The 27448-nt window shown below is 36.9% G+C and overlaps 1 protein-coding gene across 6 annotated transcripts in view; it reads left to right on the forward strand.

Annotated features, from left to right (window-relative positions):
• The window catches only part of LOC127998920 (multiple C2 and transmembrane domain-containing protein 1), a 128278-nt gene that overhangs the window by 22115 nt on the left and 78715 nt on the right, over positions 1-27448 (forward strand). For 4 of the 6 annotated variants that reach the window (XM_052592147.1, XM_052592149.1, XM_052592146.1 and 1 more), the window contains exon 2: positions 25424-25541. In XM_052592147.1, coding sequence (XP_052448107.1) covers positions 25424-25541 — 118 coding nt within the window. Of the gene's footprint in view, positions 1-8563; positions 8693-8746; positions 8876-25423; positions 25542-27448 lie in introns of those variants that run through there. The other 2 variants (XM_052592150.1, XM_052592151.1) reach the window with 2 other exon arrangements.

A 27448-nucleotide genomic window follows, 5' to 3' on the forward strand; every position in this document is an offset into this window, starting at 1 on the left:
TACACTGATATCATCAAGTAGCTGTGGGAAGTGGACCACAGGAAGTGCTGCAGAATTTTGTCTTCTGTTTTTATAGGAAACCATAGAAATGGTTTTATAGAAAGTCCCTAGTACAAGATTTTTAAAGGAGAAAAGGCCTTGTTCAGACTCAGTCCAAATCTAATTTTTGTGCATATCCAATTGGAATCCGCAATTTTCTTTTTTTACAAATCCATTTCAAGGTACAAATTGCATTTCTGGAAATCTGTTTCAGTCTGACCGCGCAGACCGGATTTTGACTAGCTTTTTTTTTGCCTGGGTCACTTTCTCACTCCACAACGTTGCTTGTAAAAAACATGCTGAATGTCTTGGCAGAAACAAGCTTGTGTTGTTGTGAAGTGCAAGTTAAGCAGAAAACAACAATATAGAGCTGGTCTACACATCTCTTTGAGTTTTGAGACCCCCGGCGATGGCAGCACTTAAAAAAATATGCACATTACAGCTTCCTTCATTTCTGCCACTGCCTCATAAAACATAATATAATCCAGTGAGACAGCAACATGTTATCATGTTGTAAGACAACTGCATTGGTGACCCTTTTGCTGTTGTTGTTTTTAGCGTTGACTTACCAATGCAACATCATTGCCATAGAAACCAACGCAGATATTCTGGAAAACAGAAGCGCAACAGGACATACAAATTGGATCTGAACAGTTGGTATGCACAGTGTGGACCATCAAGAATTTAGATCAGATTCCAGTTGGAACAAGGCTAATGTGTTTTGTATGTTTTAATGGGTTTTTGTATAGGTTGATCGTTGCAGTGAGGTGTCTCATATCCTGAAACTACTTTGCATAACTTTTTGCCTAATATATTTGTAGTACAAAACTGTATAAATGCACTGGTTATTTAGATGAATTGTGTGCTACTACTGTACCTTCTGTGAAATTCCAGACGAGCACTGACTGTTTGTGTGGGTGTGCATATGAATGTCTAAGACATTTCTGCTCATAAAGGAGTAGGATGTTGTGCTAATATGTGCAGCAGTACACTGTTCACATAATGTACAGTATAAAGGAATATTCTGGGTTAAATTCATCTTAAGCTCTGTGGCATGCTGTCGATTACCATGGAAAATTATTTCAGCTCGTCCATTTGTGTTCAAACAAAAAGACATGTACTGTAATGCATTTATATTGGGAACATTCTCTCTTTTTTTTTATCTTTTTCCCGATACTAAGAACACCTTTTTCAAATACCAAAAAAGGGATATATCTATCAGTAAATGAACACACTCTCATGGCAATTCATAACTAATACTACATTTTCTAATGCGATTGTGTTGCCATAATCTCATGGAGCAAACTACACTCAGTTATGTTGTTATTGCATAACAGGTTCATCCATCAAGAAAAGTAGTCCCATCGCAAAACATTACAACTCAAATTATTTTTATTAGTACTATTTTACTGAATAGTTAATGCTCAATATTACAGTATTTTAACTACAAATATGAGCTTCACAATTGTTTTTTTCCACCTCTTTAGACCACCTTTGTAACTTTTTTATCCCCCTTTGTTTTAAAAATGGAAAGATGTATAAAAATATTCTTGAGTAATCATCAGAGTAGCACATGCTGTTGATAGAGATTAATTAAAGCTTTATTTATATAATACATTTAAATTGCTGTTTGCAAAGTGCTTTACAGAAACCTTATTAATGCCATCAAATAAAATACATAAACCGTAAAACCAAAATGAGACAATAAAATAGAACTAAATGAATAAGAAAATAATATGCATAAAATAACAGTACTGTTGAACTAACTGAATAAGAAAAAAAAGTGCATAAAACATGGCAGATAGTTTTAACCAGGAATATTCCTATACTGATATTGACTCAATGCACCATTTTTGTTTGAGCCTAACCAAACATGGATACCGTACCTCAGTATTCGTAATTTTTGTGCACCTCTTTGTGCCCTGACCTGCCCTTGTCTCTGCAAATGTCAAATCAAACAAGACATAATATTGTGTGAGTGAAAATAGGGGTCATTTCATGTCTCCAGAATCCTTTGATTAAATTTATTCTAATAACAGTATGACCTAGAATTACATTAAATTATCTCTTTGACCTTCTGTCTTGTGATCTCTCTCTTTCTCTGCCAATCATAGCACAGTTTCCTCGTTTCATTTTCTGTGCTCCCAGGTAATTACATGTCCTGTTCCATTGGACATTGTGCAACATTTGGTGCTACAAGGACAAGAATGTGGGCAGTGCCACCTTAATACTTCAGGAGACTTTTCATTGCACCCTACAGACTGACTGAATAAAGGGGTGTTTAATTAAAGCTCCAAGAGGCCCCAGTATCTACATTTCCATCCCATTGAGGAACTAGACAGATCTGTTGCAACTGACACAGTGTTAGTGGCAGCTGTCTGTTGCCATGACAGACAGTGTGCTTTTTTTCTTTTTTGTCTCATGTATGTGTGTGTTTAGAACAATATTTCAATCACGGCGACTCTCAGAAGAGTTTTAGTATGTTGTTGTACTGAACAATGTAAGTGCATTTGGTCTTGGCAGACAAGATCTGTTACTTGCTGCTGAAAGCATTAAGACATATTGTTGCTGCATGAAAAGGTATAAATCTCCTAGCAGATCTAAACAGGTGGAGCTGGAGGAGGTAGAGGGTTTCTGATCTTCTGAATTTGTTGTAATTGCTAGAAGATTGCATGTAAAGATCCTATCAGCCTACGCCATCTATAGTTAATGACTGAACTAAATATTTTTTTATGAGCCATTGGTGACCTCTGGTTTTGTGTTAGTTGAGCACTTACACACCAAGATGCATGACAGCTAGTAAGTTAGCCTTCATAGTGATGAACAATGAGTTTACTTTTTTCCAACGGATAGTGAATATTCTAAATGATCCTGTGGCGGTTTGCAGAATTCTCGATCAATCAGGATCAAGACCAATTTTTGCAGTGTTGGTCCTGATTATATCAACATTCCTTCTGCAATATACATGGAAATGCTTAATCTGTGTTTACACAAGTCATTCCTAAAAGGTGGATTTTTTTAAAACAACAATAACACAAGATTCGTTTTTACTAGTTTTTCAAGCTGGGCTTTGATCCACATCTAATAGTGAGCTGGCGGGAACCACAGGAGTGATGTCTACCTTGAGAACAGCACCAAAATTTCCTGTGTTCCACAATACAGGATGTTTCCCTCTGATCTTCCTGACTTAATGAGTTGCTATATGGTGGTTATGTCAGGCAACACAACCAAAGGACTGCTAGTGCTTGGGTGTTATTAATGCTTGTGTCAAAATATCAAATCTGTTTGTAGTTCGTCCCTTATTTTTTACTTTCTTTTAAGTCTACAAATGGTTTATGCTTCAGTAAGGTCTGTGAGGTCACATACAGTACGGCTCTATTAGGCTGGATTTACACTGCAGGTCTTGATGCCCAAATCTGATTTTCTGACTATATCCGATTTTTTTGACGACACTTCGTCATCTTTTAAAAGTGTCCCGTATCCGATTTTTGCATTACCCATTCTCTGCTGAAACTCCCAAATGTAGACGTTCTGACCCCGGAAGGAAGTAAAACAGCACGAAATACAATAGATTGCAAATGCAAATAAAACTATACAGTGTTTTGCTTTCCACAATATTTTGAAAAATCAACAAATAAATTAGCAAAACATTGGTCTCGTATGGTGGAGAAAAAAAGAGGAGCACTTGTTGCAGCCTGGGAAATTTCGCGCCTATAATAATGTCATGTGATCTCAGTTGGTGGTGTCCTGAGTTGACGTCACTTTTTTAATGACGTACGACTCCAATTTGTCTGCTTACATGGCACACTCAAATGCACGTATCGGATTCATATCCGATTTATTACCACATATGAATGAGGGCTGAATCCGATTTGAGAACATCGGAATCCATGCGTTTTTTTTTCATGCTTTCACGTTCACCGGTCATATCCAATCTGTGCCAAATGAGAGCAAAAAATCGGAATTGGGTCACTTGACCCATGCAGTGTAAATGGGGCCTTAGAGAGGACACTTGAGTTCCACATGATGAAAATTTGATAGCTTTATATAAGAGTACTTCAGTGGAGATTGGGTCTCTGAGAATCCCTGTTCTTGTGATGTGGCAGCGAGTTCCTGGTGTCCGAGGGAATCCTCAGTCAGGAGAGTGAGTGAGGCTTCTTCCACTCTTAATGTGAACTGAACCAGACAAAATTGCTATATCACAAGCAAAAGCTGATTAGTCTTTTTTAGTTGTTTCTGATGGCTATTCAAAAAGACTGAAACACTCTGAAGCAGTCTCATCAGGTATTACTTTAATCAGCATATTTGTGATATTTAGCTTAAATTGACTGTTGTTGCACTTTTTCACTTTATGAAGGACAACATTTTCCCAGACTGATTAAATGTACATGTCTCCATTTATGTGATCAATACATTAAGTTAGAATAATAAGACACTACTGTATATGATTGTTACAATTCAAATGAAAGCAGAATCAACAAACTTCATCTGTCCAATTGCATAGATAATGTTATTAGATTAATGTTTTGCTTTTTTGACATACAAATATGAAATGTTGGAAAAATACAATGATACTTTTAAATATAAAATTAAACCACCAGTAGGTAGTGGCAAGTCACTTTCTTAATGAGTGAATCATTGAGTCAACCGATTCGTTCAAATGGCTGATTCATTCAATTAATTAAGCAAGTTACTGTTTTTTATAAATGGCTCTCTGAATCATTAAATTGTTCAAAAGTGAAACATTTAGTAACAAAATACTGTTGTGTGTTGCTCAGAGATGCACGACTGTTCTGCTGTTGCTTTGCTCAGAACTATTTTTGTTAGCGAAATGGAGCAAAAGTGATCCATAATGTCTCTAATGTAAGTCAATTAATATTACTTGTTTATTTAACTAAAGTTGTAGAACATCTATATTACATTTGCAATCGAGCTGAAAGTCGGGAAAACATCACTCTTTGGCGTTTGATGTTGCATATATGATATAAAATATTTATCTTTTTTTCTACCGCAGTATGTTTGTTCATGTTTGTTTCTTTGTGTGTGCTGTTGTGCTTATAGTGTTGATTTCTCTGTGAGTCAGACCAGCTGCACAAGCACAATGCGTTATCCATAATTATTCACTGTTTACACTGAAAGTAATAAAATCAGAATCATTCACGGAGCAGGGAGCAATGAACACGGTGTAGGGATTATACCGATTGGAACACAGTTCATTCATATAGCTCGAGTTGGTAATCTGAATCGGGTGTGTCAACTAATCATGCAAAATATGATATGCAAAATATGTGCACGAGCATTGGAATTGAGAACCACTGGGCTAGATCATGTGGCGTTCCATACCGACATTTCGTACGTTGGATGTACATTTCTTGATCCTACACCTTCCACAGAATATATAAATACAGATAAATAAATTTAAACCACTTAATATAATGATTGCTATTGGGATGTGAAGAGACTTTCAACCAGTAGAACGAAAAATGTTTGTGAAGACAGTCACCTATTGCACCTTTAAAAAGTTAAAATTAAACTAAAAGTTTAAGTTAAAAGCTCATACAATCCTTACTTATATAATTGTTGTGTCTTAAAATTCAGTATATGTGCTGAAAGAGTTAGATGAACATCAGAATTTGTCAGTGGCTTACATTTAACCTAAAATAACATCTGCTTGCTGATGCTATTTATCAAACCACCTCCATTTCTACAAAGTGCAGTCACTCCATTTCTCTCTCATCCCCGGTAGCCAGTGAGAGTCATAGGTGTGGGTTTTTCCATGACCCATTTTCATGATGTGGGAGACCCACACTCTCTCTGTGGAGGCATTTCTACTAGAATCCATTTGTTCAAGAACACCTGGGCAGAGGAGCAGAGAGATTAATAGTGATTGATGGCCTCTTACAGATCCTGCACACACTCACGGTCCATAAAAGTTGTAATTACGGTGGCATTTGTTTACTGAGGCTTCAGTGAGTAACTGCAGACAGTGGAATTAACACTATTGATCAGAGAGTTCAAATAGCTGTAATTACATAAATTTTAAAAGCCAAAACTTCAGCTTTGCAATGAAACAAATTGTCATTAATATGGATCAGTTTTATCAGTTTATGTATGTGCTAGTGTGATGGAAACTCAAAAAAATAGGTGACACATTAAGATCATTACATAAGGCCATGGGGCTAATTTATAGTAAACTGTGTAACCTGTTAAAAGATACTGCATTGTCCACAATATATTCTAAATAAGAAGTAATTTCCAATAAAGAATAATAAAAGTCACATAGGAATTTATGCACAATTCAATAAATCTTAAATCAGCATACAACATCCAAAATAAACCTCAGTTTTACTACAATATGCATCATTTTACATCACTATTTAGAGCAGGAAAAGTCTTTTCAAAACAGTAATTAATTAAAAAAATAAATCTAAGAATGATCTATAATCCATAAAGAAAAGAATATTATAGTTTAGCCTTAAATATTAGCAAAATGTTTGAATCCCACATACTGTATTGGACAGAATGTTATTTTTCTTGATGCTCTCAATATATCATTTTTAATTGTCTTAGGACTGACATAAAAGTATTGCCATTTCTTTTGCTGTAACGGATTCTGTAGAAATAGAAGCTAATACAATTTTATGAAAAAATGTTTGTGAAGAAATCATTGCTCAATCTCGATTTGGATTTTTATTTTTATTTTATTCCATTTTGGCTCAGTTTTGGTCATTCTTTGTGCCAGTCTTTATCCAGCTGCTTGGAGCACTGTACAGAGTCATTTCCACAAATAGCTTGAATGGGAAAATTCATTTTGGTGAAGCAGAGAGAGGAAACGAGTAGAGAGCGAGTAGAGAGCGAGAAAGTAAAAATTAAGGAACAGTAAAACTAGACTATAGACTACGTTGTAAACCTGTACGACTTTCTTTTTTCTGAAGAACACAACAGATATTTTGGGCAATGTTGGTTACCTAACAGTTTTGCATACAATTAATTTCAATTGCATGAAGCAAAAACAAACACACTGAGACATTTCTTGTATTATCTAAAATCTTCTTTTTAGTTCCACAGAATAAATAAAGTAATACATGTGTGAAATGGCATGAGGATGAGTAGATGATGATGGGTTTTTTTTTCAGTGAACTATTCCTTTCAATTAACAAAAGCAGCAGTCAGTGTGGTGCAGGTGAATAAAGGAATATCTCACACAAAACTGTAATTTTTCTGTTGGAACAAGCTTATAGTTAGGCTTTATACACAACAATGTTCTACAGTAACGTTACATCTTAAGGTTTTCTTTTAAAAACGTTAATGCTTAGAAAATCAATAATATCCACATGCTCGGGTGAAAGTTGGCTCCTGAGTTTGATAACAATAAGAACGTGTGCCCGACAAAGACGTTCCATGGACACAAAGATAATGGTGTGCTAAGCAAGTTTCTTACAGCGCTTTGTGTTTTCTGTTCTTAAACCACTCTCTATCAAGGAAACCTAAAGGAAGCGTGCAGTATGTCTCAAGATCATTTCAGATGAGCTCTCTTCTCTGCTCACTTGGGCTACAGCTGTCCTTACCTTCAGTCGTGAATACATTGACCGACAGCTATCTCTCCTCAATCGATTGCAGTTTGTATTTCATGTTCACCATCAAACACAGTTTCACCGATTCATTTTGATCAAAGTAATTCCAATCTTCATGAGGCAGATGACAACACTCTGTGATCAAACTTGTTAACACGCTCTACCCAGTGCATTTAGTGCATTCATACGGGGCACGTTCTGGCCAGGATTTTAATATTGCCTTAAACATCCAAAGCAGTTTGACCAATAACATGCAGATATTGTAAATAATCAACCAATTGTGGGGCTGCCTGTGAGAATGTGAACGATCAAAGCGATGCAAATATGTGCACGTGTTTGTTAGTTCGTTTGACTTGAAGCATCGCTGCGCACCGAAGTAGGTGCAAGAGCAATCCGAAAGCATAAAAAGCCGTCTGCTCTGCTCTCTATAGCTCTCATGGATGTCATACAATGAACGACCTGCACAGTGCAAACAGCCAAAACCTGGATATTTTAGGCAATATTAAAATCCTGGCTGGGAATTGTCCCATATGAACTGTGCATATGGCCATCCTAATTTAGTTATAACTGACTTTTAGTTGGCATGCTTAGGATTTATCATGAATTCCCTGCATTTACGGTCAGCAAAGCAAAATGTAGTGACATTTGAATAATGTTTTGCTTTTTCGAATAGTAATTACAGATCAAAGTTCATTAAGTTCAGCAGTTCATTAAGCTTCATCCTGAAAAACACCATTTTACACTTTATGTGTGCACCTGTTTTGCAAATTTATGCTACAGTGTCAAGAAGCCCATAGTTTTGTATATCAAAATCAGCAGGTTTATGTGGGTGTGTGTAGCCATTGAGAGATATTTGAGAAGTTCAGTAGAAATGCTCCCTGTCTCTTCTGACAGCTGGTTGCTACGTGCACTGTATGCATATGTGTGTGTTAGTGTGTATGCATGTGTGAGGCGGGCTCCCGCTCATACAGGGCAGCAAACCAGAGGTAGACTCAGCAGTGGAAGCGGCAGCAGTGTGAGGACTCTTCATCTCTGTGGATGTTAGCACTCTCTCTCTCTCCGTGGGAAATAAATTGTCTGTATGTATGCTCTCTTCCATCCTTTCTTGAAGCTTTGCTTTTAGCTGTGCCTCTTATGACCGTACTGCAGATGGAGTCTTCTGTGGCACATGTGTGGCATAGAGCTTTTATGAATGAGGACTTAAAGCTTCTGGTAACGTTGGTGCGTTCAGCTGCGTGTTGGGGATCGAAAGTCAGGCTCAGGTAAAAGAGCTGCTACTTTTGCATTTGAAATATTTGAGCGTTTTTTGAAAGATGCGAGTCGGCTGTGAAAATGTTTCAATGTGTTGTTTACACTGGGGACTGTTTATTCTTGGGATAGTGTCTGGTTTCTAAAAGCCTGTGGTTGGAACTTGAGAGGGATGTAATGGATGGCACAAAAGGAGTGCTGGAAAGGAAGAGAGAAAACAGGGATGAGGTGTGGAGAAGGATAGGAAAAAAGGGTGGTAGACCAGGGGGGTTTCCTGCTGTTTGTTTTTGTTTTTCTTCACAGAGACAGCTGTCGGGTCTTTTTTTTTACACTTAGACATCTGATAGCTGGAGAACAACAGGAGTATCAGGCAGCATCCTGTGAAACGACCACAGAGAAGCGTTTCCTCAAGCCTACAGAGTGTGAAGTGAATGATAGTGGAGGAAACACCCCAGTCTGCAGGATGTTTTCTCTGTTTGATGGTGAATTTCTAGGTCCTTTAATGAAACTGGTTTCTACCTGATGCTTTACTGTGAGTCTGAATGGGGATTATGTAGTAAGTACCATTCTAGTGGCTACAATCAAGTGACAAAAGATTGCCTATATCATTTTGCTAATATCATTGTATAATTTGTTGCATTGTATTGTTTGTGTTCCATTGTTTTCTCCCTGCCTAACGTTATCAGAACAGATATGTGGTCCACTAGTTGAGCATCACTGGCCTATACTGTATATTGGAAAAATGCTGAGATTTGCTAAACAATCTGGTTTAATCACCAGTAAGAAAGTCTCTGGGGAACTGAAAAACCAGTCTGTCAATTACATAGTATTTGTGAAGTGTTACTGATTATGTTCTACAGTACTTACTGTATTCAGAGGGATATAAATGGGCAGAGATGGTAAAAGCAATCTTGCAGTTCAGAATAGTGGAAGAGAGAAGAATGTGAGTGCTACTCTCAGGATTGATTCATTAATTTGCTAAATTCATCTTTGTCTAATAGAGAACAAGTCTGATAACTAGATTTGGCATTGGAATTATTCATGTGTTTGATGTAGAGCTACTCGGCAGGTGGATTGACCTTGTCTCATCTACTTCTCTTTTTCCTTTTCCTCTGATCATCCATGTATACTCACAGAAAAGCCTCATATTTTATTTTAGTTTATTTTATTTTAGTTTAGTTTAGTTTAGTTTGTCTAATATACATGCTGTGGTAGGGATATCATGCAGCAAATACTGCAATTCCACTAATTTGATTGGTTAAGTGCCATTCCAAGAGTTCCAACAAAACTGGAACATTTCACTGTTTGAATCTCTCGTCTTGTCTTTGTCTCAATGCAATGGATTGCAATTTTGTAACAGAACTGTTTTTGCTGCTGCTGCAAAAATACACAAAATATCTGACAATATTGTTTTAAATAGGTCAGTTATTGATATTAACTTCTTGTTTTTGGAACTTCAGAAGAAAAGCAATATCACACTCGAGTGATAACATTTATTAAATTCAAACCTGAAGTCTGAAGTTAATTTCTTGTGGGAAGATAGCAGCCATGCAGTGAAAAAGCTATAACCACATTGAGCAGCATGTACAGCCAATCAGATAAGATTTTGCTATGATTACTGATTCTTTTGATTGTGGTGGGAGTGGAAAGATTGGCCATTGGCCATATATTAAAATGGAGCCAACTGTAGAGTATCCCATCGGAAAGAAAAACGATGATAGGGGGTAGGAGAGACGAGGCGAGAGATAAGGAGATGGAAGGATGAGGAGTGACAGAGATGATAGAGGGGAGAGGAAAAAAAAAAAAATTCCGGTTCCCAGACGCACTGCTGCTCGGCCCTCCACCAGCTGGGTGATCTCCTCCGTGGTGCCTGGCGCTGGCACTGGCACTGGACGGCCCTCACAGATGGCAAGACACTCCTCCTTTCATTACTAATAGAAGTAATGAAATCGGATTTGTTTACAGCAGACTGGCAATTCCAGAGACCAATAGAAAAAGAAAGTAGTGTACTAGCAGATATAGGCAAAGTGTGCAGGTTGTTAAGATTGCGCTGTCTACATTGTGTGATGCATGGTTTACGAGTGGTAATGATAGTAGGGATCTGGAAACACATAGTAAGATTTGGTTATAAACAAAAAACAACTGAAACAGAAATGAAACAAGGAGAAAGAAAAAACAGATTAATCAAAACAATACTTATATCCCCTGTCGGTGTCCTTGCTCGGTGGAGTCGCACGGTAGAGTCGATGGTCTTTACACTCTTCAGTCTTCAAACAAACAAGTGTTTCCTAGCAATGACAACTGCGCTAAACACTAATGAGACAAGAAATATATACACTTACGATCTGCTTTTAACTCCCGCTGATTTAACTGCTTTTCACAAAGGGTATTTCTTTACACTCTCTTGGCTGGCGCTTGAACGCACTTTACTGTTTATCACAACAAAGGACTAAGCAAGCCAACAACACTGACAACGTATATTTATATTATATTTATATTTAATTATAAATATTATATTTAATTATAAATATTTATCTTTATATTTAATTCTGATTCCACCACTTCGCTTGTTTGCCTTCTCTGTGCTTGCCCCAGCTTCCTTGATTTTGTTCCCCCTCCCCTCGCGTGTCGTCTCATTGAACATGGCGGCGTCCTCAACCAGACCTGAGGCTAACTAGTAGCCTATCAAAAAAGACAACTGGCTCCATCATATGGAGATACTTCGGTTTTTAAGGCGTCGGATGAACAGCAGGCAGATGTCTACTGTAGGTCCCTATGATTTCCGCAATGCAGAAAAGGCGGACGGAATCCAGTCATAAAAATGGAATTTACAGTTTAACGTGGAATGTCACAGAATCTGTCAAATTTTGAACAAATTAATCCAAAGTAGGTCAATTTTAGGCAGTTTTTTGGGGGGTTATTTTTCCTGTAAAGATATCGAGATATATATCGTATATCGAGATATAGCAAAATATATCGGGTTTATTTTTTGCTCCATATCGCCCAGCCCTAGTTTTAGTCATCCTCTGGGTGAAACTTTGTTTCTGGGTTGTTGTTTTTTAATGTATGTTAACACTTTTAATATATGAAACTTAGACTTGGCCTATTGTGATTGATCAATTTTCTGATTAAGTTTTTTTTATTTTTCATTTTTTTTATCAAATGTGCAGTTATTTGAGATCACTGTGATAACAGTGATTATTTCCATTCAAATAGTGGAAATTTTATGCAATGTCAGCTGCACATGACACATGCATGTCTAAAATTCAACAATAACAGTGCTATAGTCGCTCTCATGCTGGATGTCTGCCAGCCCTGTCTCTCTCTTTCTCCTTCTCTATCTGTCTGTCTATTTATTCTCATCTCTCCTGTCACTCTGTCTCCAGTTCACTTGTCTTGGCTTTACAGTTTCATCTGTCACTCTGGAAGCCTTTTTTCCTGTTTTGCTTGTACGTCTGTCTAAAAGGCTCAGCTATATTCCTCCCCTCTCTTCTATATCCCTGCCTTACCTGTCAACAGTTTTCACAGTTTACTGTATGTGGAGATATTTCCAGGTTACTATTTCTGTACACTGTTTTCACAGTGACCTTTACCTTTCTTGCGATTTTCATTTAACATTCATGAATTCAAACAATTACAGTATGTCACTTTTGCACATGATATTTCAGCACAATATCCTGAGTACACATATAATACACATATATTCAGTACACATATTTTCTTGATCTTTCTCACTTCCCACTCTTTAACATATTTCCTTTCTTACACCTTTCTCTTTATCTTGATTTCTGTGTAATCATGTGCACAATGTGTGTCAGACCCAGCCGTGTTTTTTCCCATGGAGCTGTGTTGGCCTTTGGGATAGATTGCCTGTCATGGTGCTTCCCTGCTGCTTTGCTTTATTCCGGGTCACTGCGACCTTCCTCACCTGTAAGACTAATGTCTGAATATTGTGTTTCATGATGCTGGCTTCTTTACAGTGTGCAACTGCCTAAAATGCCTTTAAACATTCTGTCAAGAAGGCTACATTTTTGTTTCTTTTGGAAATAAATGTGATAAATAATCTGCTAGACGAACCTGAATGGTGGTGTCCATGTTTTTTATTCTATGTTTCAGGTGCGGCTCGATCCGCGCGGCAAACGCTTGCTTGCTAGAAATAGAACCGACGCCTATTTTTACCGCGACACGCGCGCGTGTTGGAAGCTTTTCCAGGCTAAATATAATAGGAAAATGTGTTTAAATGTCATTTTGTACACAAATACATATGAATTCCTGATATTTTGATATTTGAAAGTCTATAGGTTGACATAAATTCAGATAAAATGTAATAAAAAAAAAATAATAATAATGATCGATTTTCAAATATTGCACCTGTCAAACATAATCTATTTCGCCGTCAATAAAGACGGTGTCCTTTATCAGTAGGCGTAGGTGTAGAAAAAAGTATATATTGTTGTAATGAAGACATGAGCCTGGTCTGTCAACGGTCTCCCTCTACAGCAGCAGCGCGCCAGCGCCGCGTCAGGCACTCTTCTGGTGTGAAAAGACACAGAATCTGCCACGCTTCTGGGACGCTTCTGGGACGCTTCAGACACGCGGCGCTGTGGATACATCAGGATTGGAGGGGTTTAATGGTGGTTTATAATAGTCACAGTAGCCAGAGGCAGGAGTCTATTATAGATGGCGCCTCCCTCAGGGCCTCCTTGTGGGTCTACAGAACTATAATACTAGGGCAGAAATGAGAAGAAATGGAAATATGGAACATGATCCACTCAGAATTATGGGGCTTAAACATCTATTTTGGGAAATTGTTTTACTTGCTTAAAATGGCCCCTTTCTAGAGTTGATTTGCCATATATAAAAAAAGTTTAATGGAAAATAATGAACTTTTATCACAATATGCTAATTTTTTGAGAAGGACCTATATATATATTTCCTTCAATTTGTTGCAGCCTATATAAGCTATATAAGCACCAGAGGTTAAATGGCAGCTGAATACTCTTCTCAATCATCCATGGCTAAGAGTTTGCTGACTAATGTTCAAATGAATTAACCTACCATGTAGAATTAGTGGAGTAGTTGATACGATTACTTTTCACAGTGTTGTCTTGGTGTCATTCAGTCTTATACAGTCTCCAGTAAGTGCTTGTTCCATATTTTATTGTTTAAATGGATTGCTGTGCTGAAGATTGCTGCCCAAATTGCTTATTGATTAAAGTGAGTGAATAGCAGGTTGGGAAGTGGCATATTCTCCAGAGATGGAGTTAACCGGCACTGTGTTATCTGGGCTCACTTTGATTATAAACAAAATCATTCGGTCATTTAGATAAAGGATAACCCACAATTAACTGCTTTTAATATAATCTAAAAAAACAAAACAAATTAGTTGTGGCCTTTGATTTGAGGAGATGCAGATTTCCCCCCCCTTTTGCTTCTGGATCTTAATTGTTTGTACAGAATATTTGCCTTCGGTGTATCTCCTTCAGTTTATGGGGAATCACAATTAACTTGTCTTGGTCAGAGTGTAGAAAAATGTTTCCTCCATGTAAAGGACCACCTGGCTTGTGGCCCTGAGCTAAAGGCTAAAGGTGACATTCAGGTACTGTTTTGCACAGTTCCTGACTTTAGTTTGTTGAACCAAAAGAGTGTGTACAGATTGTTATCCTGATTTCTAATGTAGATACTGGTTTGTTTCCTGTAGTGATAACCTAAGCCAAAATTCCCATGGTCATCTGAAGCACCAAAACATGCTAATTGCAACCAGACCTCCAACAAATGACCACGATGCTGTTAATAGTGAGTTCAGAAGAGCATGTGGGCTTATTTTGACCATACATCAGGCAGCTTTATCTTCAAATGAAATGTTGTTGTTCAGAACAATCTGGAAAGGATGATGCATGTTATTGCCAAACATCTTTTTTGCATATTCCCAAACCATCCTTTCACCATAGAAAGGTAAATCTGTTCAATCACGTCTTCCACCTATTCATTATTTCCTGCAGTGTTTCATGCTTTTCATTAGTATCATTTATTTTCTAGGCTCTGAGTGCATCATTGATTAGATGTCCTAATAAATTCTTCTTCTCCCTCTCAGGCTTCATTATCAACATCAGTCATACACTATATCTCACCTGAATCAGCCTTCCTTATTGAAAAACTTTCCCTGTGTACAAAAAAATGGGATTTTACTTAGTTCAGGAACTTAATGTCCTCCTTGGCTGTCAGTTTGTTGACCGGTTTCAGATTTACCTACCTTTAAATGTCACATACAGAGTGGATAGTAGCTCTACAATACGCAAGGTGTCATATGCTGTAGACACAAATGTTATAAGTAGGCAAAATAAGCATAAATGTGAGAGTGTGTCTAAGAAGGGCCCAAAAAACACCTCAGACTCCGGAGCCTCCATTCAATTTTTGCCTATGACAGCTTATTTTATTGGACTTACTGGTTTTTAAAGATAATGTGCTACTGTTATATTCAGAAAGTTCCTTCATAAATTATTTTTGTATGTTTTAGTAATTTTTAAAAAAAAGTTTATAGGAATGGTGTAGTTTTTAATTGCAATTATGCACAAAGTCTATTTGTTTTATCTTTTGTTTAAATTACATTGATTCTGCCATGAAAATACATTGTTGCTGTTACTTTATGTGTAAATAAATAATGGTTGCTTTACATGTTATTCTGTCAGCGACAATGATTTCAAGCTTATACAGAAAAGTTATAACAATTTCCTTTTTCACAAGCGGAAATAAAACCCAGATGATGCTATAATTAGAGCCAGAGGATAATTAACAAATGTCTAGGTTACTCTGTGAGCTCAGTTAATTAGGAGCCACATAATGTCCTCGTGATATTTCTATCCAGGGTCATTAGTGATGTCTATCTTCAACCTCATTAGCAGATCTGTCCCATCCATTTATTTGCCCCATTTGCATCTGACTCCAAAGGGTCAAGTGTTTCTTTAGTTATAGCCAGTTGAAATTCTTTAATACAACCAATTCAGTCAATTCATAAAAAAAAAAAAAAAAAAAAACCTGCGAGGGAAATATTATTGAAATATTATTAATAGTTTAATTTCTTTTTTTTTCTGCGTCTTGTAGTAAAATGCATGCTGTAAATGTGATCTGTGAGATGTTAATTATTTAATAACCTGTGTAAATACACTTTTGCTATATATTTTGCATAAGCCTTTGAAATGTTAGATTTATTTGGCTCATATCCCTGTCAGAGGACCTCTGTTTTGACAGTATCTGTACTGTATCCCAGTCTTAACAATATATTCTGCATTAAAAGCTTTTAAAAGTCTGAGCAGATTTGTGCTGTGCCGAAAAGCTTTTATCTAATTTGGTGTTCCCATTAAAAAAAAAAAAAAAAACTAGCCTTTTATATGTTGTTTAATGTGTCATTTATCACCAAATCTTAGATATAATGTTTTTATTAACTCGTTTTCTTTCAATTAGCACAGGCTTTTTACTTTTTACTGGTCATAGGCCTCGTAGATCTGAGCTTATGCATTCAGTATTTGAGTCAAAAAAGCATTCTTTGTGGATTTATATATTTTGTAATTTTTTTAAATCTGTCAACTCTAATCAATATCTGCAGACTGGCTCTGACTTTCAGTAAGTAGCATTGTCTTCTCCAGACTGCAAATTGTATATGAAATGGAGTCAAAATGTGTGTAGTATATTCTAGCCTTAAGATCAGAGGCTTGATTCAAAGCATGAATCTGTCCTCAGAAAGTTACTGTGATTTATCCATTTTTAGTGTGTAACTGACAGTCAGGAGACACTTCTGTTGTGTTTATAGTCAGAATGGTAAAGGTAGTGAGATTACGATCAAGAGCAGAGAGATCATTACTCCTCAGAACCAAACCTTCAGCTCTTCTGAGAGAAACAACAGTCACACAGATTCATTCAGAGCATGACTCATGTAATTTATCACATACACATTTCCTTTTTTGCCACAGGGATCAGCAAAAGGTTAAATAAATGTGGTAGTAAGTTACAAGTTGTCTTTTAGTCATCAGATGATATTGTTTTTTTTTTAATCTGCAGCACAATTATGAAACAATACTGTTTTCAAGTGCATGTGGGTTTAATATTAGCCACATCATCAAACTACTCAACAGAATCAGACTCACTTAATTTCCGTGAGACTTTTTCTCTGGGTTAATTTCAGGGTCTACTGTCCATTTAACTATATCATTGCGTGAAATTTCTTTTGTCCACCACCATGCTGGGTGCCACTTTGATTATCTGCTCTGTAATTGTAGAACTTCTCTGTTGGCAAATAGAGAAGCGTTACACAAACAGCATGATAAAAGGCCTCGTGGATTCTCTTATGCTGTATGGAGCATATAAAACCCCACAGCGCCTCTGCTTCAGTCCAACCTGTCTCTGCTTGCATGGGTCTGACAGAAATAGCAGCTAATGGAACAAGCTCGCCGGCCCTGATGGGTTAAGGCTGAGTGGGCTGAGGGTGGATTAGAGCTTCCTGTAGCTCAGAATTCTGGGTAGGCGTTGGACTGGATTTGGCTCCAATGCTGCATGAAACATTCCCATATGTTCCTGATAATTACACAAAGACATGCTTGCAGAGCTTTGACACATTTTCTATAACAGCTCCAGGCCGGATTGTTGTGGCTGTTGATGTATTATACTGTATGTACCTGTATATGACATATTGTTTTGCAGCATGTGCAGGCACACATATGCATATTTAACAAGAACAAAGATACTCATCAGCCACAACACTAAAATCACTGCAAGGTGAAGTGAATAACGTTGATTATATTCTTATATTAGAAATCAAGTGGACAGTCAGTTCTTGAATTTCATGTGTTGGAAGCAGGAACAGATCTGAGTGACTTTTACAAGGACCAAATTGTGATGGCAAAACGACCGAGTCAGAGCAACAGCAAGTCTTGTGGGTGTTACCGTTACGCAGTGGTTTGTACCTGCCAAAAGTGGTGCAAGGAAGGACAGCCTCTGGACCAGTGCCAGGGTCATGGGTACCCAAGGCTCAGTGATGCACCTGATGAGCTAAAGCTTGCCCACCTGGTCCATTTACACAGGAGAGCTGTAGCTCAAATTCCTGAAAAACGTAATGCTGGCTATGATAGAGTAGCTTCGGAACACACAGTTCATTGCAGTTTGCTGTGCACGGTTCTGTGTAGCTACAGACCAGTCAGCAACAGTACCTACAGCAATGGAGCCCAGTCCAGGCCAGCAGTGGTAGTTTTTGGCTCTGGGCCAGAGGTCTCCAAACCTGCTCCTGGAGAGCTACCATCCTGCAGAGTTCAGCTCCAGCCCCAATGAAACACACCTACACCAGCTAATCAAGGTCATATTTACAGACAGGTGTGTTGGAGCGGGGAAGGAAGGTACTGTAGCTCTCCAGGAGAGACCTCTCTTGGGGCTGGTATACCAAATGTCAAATATACATCGGATTGGTTTCTTCTTTAAATCATGAAATAGGAAAAATAGGAATGGTATTATAATGTTGTACTAAAACTAAAATTAAAATAATGGGAAAAACCCTTGAGATAACACGTAGAAAGAAAAAAATGCATCTTAAGCTTGCAGAATGACATACCGTATTTTCTGGACTATAAGTCACACTTTTTTTCATAGTTTGGCTGGTCCTGTGACTTATAGTCAGGTGCGACTTATTTATCCAAATTAATTTGACATGAACCAAGAGAAATGAACTAACAGAAAACATAACAGCGCCCTCTCGCGGATGTAGACGGTAATGTTTTCTCTTGGTTCTTGCGTCTAAATAAATGGGACTTATAGTCCGGTGCGACTTATTTATGTTTTTTTCCTCATTATGACGTATTTTTGGACAGGTGCAACTTATAGTCAGAAAAATATGTGGACTTTGAACGATTAATTACGGCTTTGAATGATTATGTAATTGTGGCATCCATAATTGTAATCGCGATTAGAAATTCATATAATTGTGGAACCCTAGTGTGTGTGTGTATGTGTGTGTGTGAACGTAGTTATCCTGCAAATGATAAATTAAATTTTTCCCTGTGCTGGAAAAGTATGAAACAAATTCAGTGGCTTTCAATATGATGGAGAGTGAAGCTTCAAAATGAAACCATAAACATGAATAATGTAGTTCATAAACCTAGGATGCATTGGGAAAAAAAAGCTGACTGGTTTCAGTGTTGTTTAGATTGATATACAGTGGATTTATCAGCGAGCCTTTGCTTCTCTTATGCAATTTTATTTAAAAAAAAATTTAACTATTCTACATTTTCATCTACACTGGTGTATCTACATTTTACATTTACATTTATTCATTTGGCAGATGCTTTTATCCGAAGTGACTTATAGCCGAGGAATACAACAAAAAATGTATCATAAGATGGCAATAAACACGAGAAGTGCCCTTTACACAAGGTTTCAGACATCGTTCAAAATAGCACAAATCTAGGACAGGAGGAGAAAAAGTGAAGGCATAGAATTTATTATTATTATTATTGGAGGCAGTTAGATGCTAACGGAAGATATAAGTTTTCAGTTGTTTCTTGAAGATTGTGAGGGATTTGGCTGTTCGGATGAGTCAGGTCATTCCACCAACAGGGTACTGGGAAAGATAACGTCCTTGAGAGTAATCTAACATAATTATATTTTTAAATAGTCGATAGCTATAAATCTATTAAAAATGTGGTTAAACACACTTTTTCCAGTAATTTTCCAACCCGTTTTAATACGTTTTCAAAGGCTTTGAATCCTGAGGTTGTGAATGACTGCCCTGCCATGCGACTTTTTATTATTTTAAATCTGAAATCATTGTCAGGGGGCATATCAGAAAACCATACTTGTGTATTCATTAGGATTATGATGGATGATACTGTTGAGAGCCGCATCGTGTCTTTCTGTTGGGGGTCACTGACGGATAAGCTCAAATGATCAGTGACTGACAGGTCTCACCAGCTCTTAGAATCCATTAACCGAGGTGACACTGCATTGCTTTGAGACTTTATCTATATCTGCAAAGTTAAAAGAAGACTGCAAGGCATTCAAGGGAGCACTTGGAGTCATTTTGGTACTTGGTACAATTATTTGGTCCCAGAACTTTCCCTGAAAAAAAGGCAGGCTTTGAATGGAATCAGTGGTTTAGATTATTGCTTTTTTCCAGTTAAGCTCTATCTTTCTGCTGAAAATGGTTTAATTTGTGGTTTCCGACAGATGTATATTCACATGCGGTTTAAAAAACTGTTGAAAAGGCTCCTTGTTGGAAACAGATAGGTTTAAATATTGTTTATGGAGTTAATGTTAATGTTAACTCCGCACTGAAAATCCTTCACTTTCTAGGGCAAGTTTTTCTGTTTTCCATATGAATGTTTAATAATAGTACCAGTCTTTTGACAGAAGAACTGCATACATTATGCATACTAACATTTGGTGATGTAATCCTGCTGAGGGAATCCTCTACAGTGAAAACACTCTTAACTGAACACTGAACTCTGAATTTCATGTATTGTTCACCTCTATGATATGCACAGTACATCTGCCAAAATCATACATGTACTAATTACATTTTAGGGATAATGAAAAACCTACACAGAATGGTCTGGAAAAACATGACTGGTTGGTGCTAATAACGAACCGTGAATATAATAGAAGAAGTAACAGATTGTGTCATTTTAGATGGTGGCATTTATTTAATTTCATTTAATATTAATTTAATACTAATGGCCAGTAGGTTTTAGGTGTTCGTAAAGATATAAACCCTAGGAAACTGCTCAGGCTAAGAAAAATGAATGGATGGACAATTGATAGCCCTGTGACCTTCACGGTTTTTGTATGGAAAACAGCTACAGCTATATACTGTAGGATCACGGGTCAGTTATACTAGGAATCCACGCCAGACATAGTAAACACATAGTTTGATATGTTTGACTGTTATTAAATCTTCCCTACACAGTAGTATTTTTATGAAAAGAATGTAATATGCATAACTGATCATTTTTGGTTTGAATTAGGGATGGGTACCGAGAACCGGTATTTTTTTGGACAGGTATGTAACTGGGTCGATACCGGAGTACCGAAAAGCTTCAGGACAAATTATACTGTTATCGATACATGTGTTGTTTTATCTCTGTATACTTTGCGCTGCTGCTTGTCATTTCCCTTCACTGAAATATGTTTGCTCGACGTGTGTGTGATAGCCAGTGCATGTGCTGTGTCTGTGTGTGTGCGTGTAGTCAGTCATCGCAGCAATAGTGAGATGTTCGACAGTGTAGGCTTTCGTTACAAAACTAAGCGACACCAGTGTCAGATGCAATATATGCAGTTGTGTAATAGTGAACAAAGGAGGCAACACAAGTAATATAATGAAACCTTTACTAACAAAACAGAGCATGTACCTCAAGCAATGCCCTGTATTATGTCTTGGGGCTTTAGCTCCAACTGCAACTCGCGAGACACATTCACATCTAATGTCAATTCAGCGGTAGAGTTACACTCACGAGACACTGCACTTAATTGCAATCACAAAAGTACATTATTTGCATGTGCTTTAAGGCCTTGCCGGTGAAACGTTTTATTCGCATGCTGTTCTAACATGTGCTTATATATGTTATATCCACCCGAAGCATCCATACACTAAAATGCCGGTCAAATAGCACCTGATTATTTAGTTATATTAGTAATCATCTGATTTTGCTAATACTGTCAAAAACACACAAGGTTTAAATATAAACACAGTTAATTATGTATAAGGTGAAAGTAAATAGGTACGTAAAATTTTGTCATTATTTACTCAGTCATGTTGTACCAGACATGTATTAATTTGTATTTATTCTTGTGCTGAACACAAAATAATACATTTTGAAGAATGTGGGTAAACAAACAGTTTCTGGTCCCCACTGACTTTGATATTAGGGGAAAAAACAATGAAAGTCACTGGGGACCAGCAACTGTTTAGTTTCCCACATTTTTCAAAATAACTTATGTTCAACAGAAGAAGAAACTCATTCAGGTTTAAAACAACTTGAGTGAGTAAAAGATGACACATTTAAAAAAAAAATGTTTGGTGACCTATTCCTTTAATGCTAATTAAATAAAGCACGAAAAATAAGAGAAAAGAAAAGAGACAAATAACTCACTGTTCTTGACTGAAGAACATTAATACAGTAGCTATTATTTTTGCACCAGTATTGCAGTATCGATATGTATCGGTATCGGTAAGCTGTATCGGTATCGATAAAATGTAAATGATACCCATCCCTAGTTTGAGTTGCAAGTAAAGGAACAGTTAACCCTAAATTTCTTCGCTTTATTCAGTCACCTTCATGTGATTTTTGTTTTACTGTACAATATATAAAAACGCATTTAATAGGATGTACATGCTGCTCTTTTCCATACAATAAAAGAGAATGATGACCAGGGCCTGTTAAGTAAAATATAAAAAATGCCATATAAATGTGCCATGAAAGTAGCCCATATGACAAATACTATTAAAAGCCTTGTGTAGTCATTGAATAGCTTTGTGTGTTTTTTACATAATAACATTTGCAATGTCATGATCTTTTACAGGACACACAGGAACCAGTACTGCTTTACTGATGTTTAACCTGGCGTGACACATCTTGATGCGCCATATTTGAATATGCAAATGTTAATCAGATTTGAGAGCTTTAGTAAATGAAAAGAGAAGAAACGATTATCAGTGAAAATCTTTTTATTTTGAGTAGGGATGCACGATAATATCGGCACAACATCGGTATCGGCCGATAAAAGCTTAAAATGACCATTATCGGTATCGGCCGATATGAATATTTCTGCCGATGAGCCAAACCGATATTCTCCAAGTGAAATAATTGACCTGTTTTTCAGATGTGAATGTCTGTCTACATTTGTAAAATAATAAATTTATGGTAGAATCAGTACAGAAAAGATACATGGATTTCTCTTCAGTAAAATTAAAGTTTAAATATATCAGTATATATTTGTATATATATCGATATCGGTATCGGCATCGACCAAAATTATTTTGAAAATATCGGCATATCGAATATCGGCCAAAATCCAATATCGTGCATCCCTAATTTTGAGGTCTGTTCACACTAAGTTATCATATGGCTTCAGAAAACTTTGGAATATAGCACATCCACTTTGGAGCTTGACAGCTTTGGCCATCACTCATTTTCATGTGTGCTTTTCCTTTGTGTTCTATAGAGGAAATAACATCATACAGGTTTGAGACAACATGACCGTCAATAAATGATGATATTTCAGGCCTCTGTACACCTCCATTACTATAACCTACATCTGAAAGAAACCAATGCAAATTCAGTTTATCTCTTTCCACCTGCAGTGTGTGGAAATAAACAAATCTGTCCTCTGTAGTCAAATAAGAGCACATCTTTTATTTTATGCTGCTGCTCCACTTATACACAATTCACCGTATGTGTCCAGATAACACTGTGATGAACTGCCGAACAATGAAAAATACCTTTGTGAAGAAGCACCTATTCTATCTATTCACATATTTTACATCAGTCATCAGTGTTATACATTCAGCTCTGAGTGTGTGCTTCTCAAAAAAACAGATTTTACTGTAATGACACTTCTGACCTCTCTCTTACCCAAGCCATCTGTCCAGTGAAATATTGTCCATATACCTGTGGAATGGAATATCCTACATCCTGGTATTTATAAGCTCTTTATGTAAGGTTGAAACTTCATCACCGTCATCACTTATTCATGAGAGACGCTTATTATGCAAAGCTCAGATCAGTTCCGCTAAATTTGTTCTGACCCTGAAGAGACATAAGCAAAAGGTAGGAAAAGGAGCTTTGTTTACCTCTAAATATTTAGTCAGTTTTGTAGCTGTTCTTGACAGTTATTGAATAGTATTAATGACAATTAGTGTGTTTTGTGTAACGAACAATAGATGCAAGAGAAATCAATTTACAGCCTCTTAATCTGCAACAATAGTCTAGCAATATAAATATCAGTCAATTATGATAAAGTATGGTTTTATTACGACTGTAGAGTTTGTTCTGGCTTGTTCAGACAGCATTGCCAACACTCACCTATGTATAGATTTCATTGATAGTTTCAGATGATTTTGGATTATTGTCATATAAAGTCACTCTAAAATCAGAAAAAGAAGCTTATTAGCTCATGCAAATGGACACAGCTTTGTCGCCTAATGTTTGCATTTAGGAAAGAGCGTTATGTTTATATTTTTCAGGTCAGAATCTACTGTGGGGTGATAAGTAAAGATAAACTTTTAATGATGTTTGTCTCATTTCCTTAATCCTCCTGAAGCCAGCTATAGCTAGACGCTAGAAATATGTCATAATGAGCAAATTAGAACTGAAATGAAATTTTCAAACACAAAAATAACAGGGACCTGAGGGCACAATTACTTTCCAAACTTCTTTGTCATTTTATAAGACTGAATAATAAACAGTGTTTGCTGAGTGACAGTGCCAGGATGCTGTTTTATTCAGATGAACTCCTCCTTATAAAGTGTAAAGAAAAAGATGAATGTTTTTGTTTTTGCACTGATTTGAGTGAAGCATGCAGTAGGACTGGGTGAATTAGACATACTTTGTGTCTCTCCTTTTCATTTTGCTTTCCTGCTTATTGGCTAATTTACCACGTTACCAAGATTCTATTCTATTCTATTCTATTCTATTCTATTCTATTCTATTCTATTCTAACAATCATATTGTGAATGCTAGTGTGTGTGTGGGTGTACATGCTTTAAGAATTACTGCCAAGTCACCACAATCTGTCCCTGAAGTCCTTTGAGAGTATAAAGTAGTAATTTACTACTGTGCACTAATATCATCTTGAGTCATGTAAACATTAGCATACACCCCGCAGTACATTACACTGCTTATTTCTTATTACAAGAAACTGGTGACAGCACTTTAATATAAAGGTACAGATTCCATATGCCTGTGATATTGCAGGGTATGTATAGTGAAGACGGATAGAGGGAGACTGTCTCAGTGGTAAATACTGGAAACCAAGGAGCTTTAGATAAGTTCTTATCGAATAACAATCTAGCTCCATTTGTAATAAGGAAAAAAAATGGTGTAAATCAATCAGCTGCTAATGGTTAGCCCTATACACTTAACAGGAAATTATCATTCTATCTTCCGTTGCAGTATAATTTGGTTTTAATTTTGCTCTTTGATACTTTGTCAAGGTCTGATGACCTGGTCAGAGGCAGGATAAGTGTTAAATAGTCACCCTACATCAACATCTCAAGGCTTTGAGGGCTGGATTTGAGATTGTAGAGGCAGAAAGATTATGTAACTGTGAGGGAAGAGTGAAATGCAAATGTCATTTTTGCTCTCTGTTGCTTTATCTTACAGCCTTGAAGTAGAGCAATTACTATTCTATTGAGCTGTGCTATGTTGGTGGGAGAAGCTGATGTACCAAAACTTCATGTTTCAAGTCTTAATAACATTAATCAATAAACTGGAATGGATATAGATTCCTTGTGTGTGCTTGAGATCTTTGTGCAGTGTGGATTTAGGCCTGTCTGACCACCTCACTGTTTTCTTCTCCTCCTGTAGGGCATCAATATTGTGGAGCCAAGTAATGAAGAACTTCCTCCCCCGTCAAAGCCAGGAATGTATCAGCTGGACATTGTGTTGAAGAAGGGCAATAATCTGGCCATCAGGGACAGGGGAGGTATGTGCCCTCTTCACCACATTTGTTGAACTATTTATTCCCTTTTATTTAACTTGAGTTTTCCAGATTTGTCAGAGGTTCTGGTGACCTCCTTTTGAATTCACTCTCAAAAATGTGCCCTGAAGGTAATATTAAGTGAACCTGATTTATTGTTTTATTCAAAGTAGTTGTTGGTTCACCAAAAGTAAAACAACAACAAAAAACAAACAAACACACACACACACACACACACACACACAGAAATATGATTTTTATGATGATAGATAGATAGATAGATAGATACATATATAGTTATATTATACACTTTATATTATACATTTTATATAATGATATAAATAAATTTGATGCACTTTTGGATCTATATTATCCTAATGAATCTGAAAGCCCCCCCCCCCATGTTTCTTAAAGGGATAGTTCACCCCAAAATAAAATTGTCATCATTGACTTGTTTTCATGTCATATAAAACCTGTATGACTAACATTCTTCTGCGGAATCTAAGATATGTTTTGAAGGATATTGGTATATGATGAGTATATGATGACAGATGAGTATATATAAGATGAGTATATGATGACAGAATCCCTTTTTTTTTTGGAAAAAGGAAAGGACCCGTAATTTGTGCTCTGCATTTAACCCTTTTTTACATAAGCTACCCCTTTAATTTTAAACCTCAAGCAAAATCATAAAATCACAATGAATATTAATTGTTTAACTAATAGTTTGAATCTCTAGGGCCCTCTTTTTCTTCTGCTAACATGCAATGTTTTTTAAATCTGAGAGATAAAATTAGCACGTGAACAAACAGAAATAGTCAAGGCTAAATAGATCTTCTGCTCTGGTCACTTTGACTCATGCAGAGCCTTGAGCTCACCAGAGGATGACTCTACATTCCTGCCCAGTACTCTAGACCTGCTCTGGTGTCATGTGAGAGGATGGACATTAGCACTTTTGATTGGCCGATGGACAGGCTGGAGCAATAATGGTCTCATTAGGAGCTGATGGATGGTGCAGCAGGTCTGTTCATACACCCTCTCTTTCTTTTTTTACTCACCCAAAAAGAGACACATGCTAAAATAATGAGCAAAGACCTCAGCATCCTACCTGCCCTCGAGACTCGAGATTCTGCTCTGTGTGAGTCATAGTCAGTCATACGCTCCCTTGAAAGAAATCCTGAGTAATTCTCATGATTTCCAACAAAAATAGAATGATTCCTCCATGTATTGTTTGAAATTTGAATAGCTAAAATTATGCTTGACGTATATTTAGCAAGTTTTGCTTTCAAACACAAACATTTTTCTTGTTTTATCTGGCTTCTGCATTTAGCATTCCAATGTTTATCATCGTCTCTATGATTAACTCTAGACACAGATGTGAAATTAGCAGGTTTACTGAGCACCGAACCGGCACTTTCTACAAGTCAGTGACCACTGCTCCTTCCCATTTCCTCTGTGTGTATCCAGTCTAATTAAACAGGATGCACTTTACTAAAGGATTTCCACTTGCTCTGTGTTTTTTTGCAGCTTTCTGCTCAACCACGGGCCACAGAAATGCATGCTGGACTAGATTTAGGTCTTCCCTGTTTATAACAATAATGATCACAATACATTTCACTATTTTCTTATACCGGACGTCCTGCATGGTTAATTTACACAGATAATATACAGTAGCTATTATTACAATGTGACCCTGACAGATCATGCTAATGCTAATGCTGCTAAAGTTATTGTTGATTATATACAAGCCACAGCTCACCAGTAGTTCAAAAAGACTTACACATTTCTAACAAAAGAGTTAGATAACAAATTAAATCTTATTGTGAAGTGTTACTAAGAAAATATTTAACTACTTGTAAATATTCAAGTATTGGCAGTACTAACCAGTTACAGAAGTTAAAGAAGAAAGCTGT

Source organism: Carassius gibelio, chromosome A5, assembly GCF_023724105.1.
Source record: "Carassius gibelio isolate Cgi1373 ecotype wild population from Czech Republic chromosome A5, carGib1.2-hapl.c, whole genome shotgun sequence".
Classification (NCBI taxonomy): Eukaryota; Metazoa; Chordata; class Actinopteri; order Cypriniformes; family Cyprinidae; genus Carassius; species Carassius gibelio.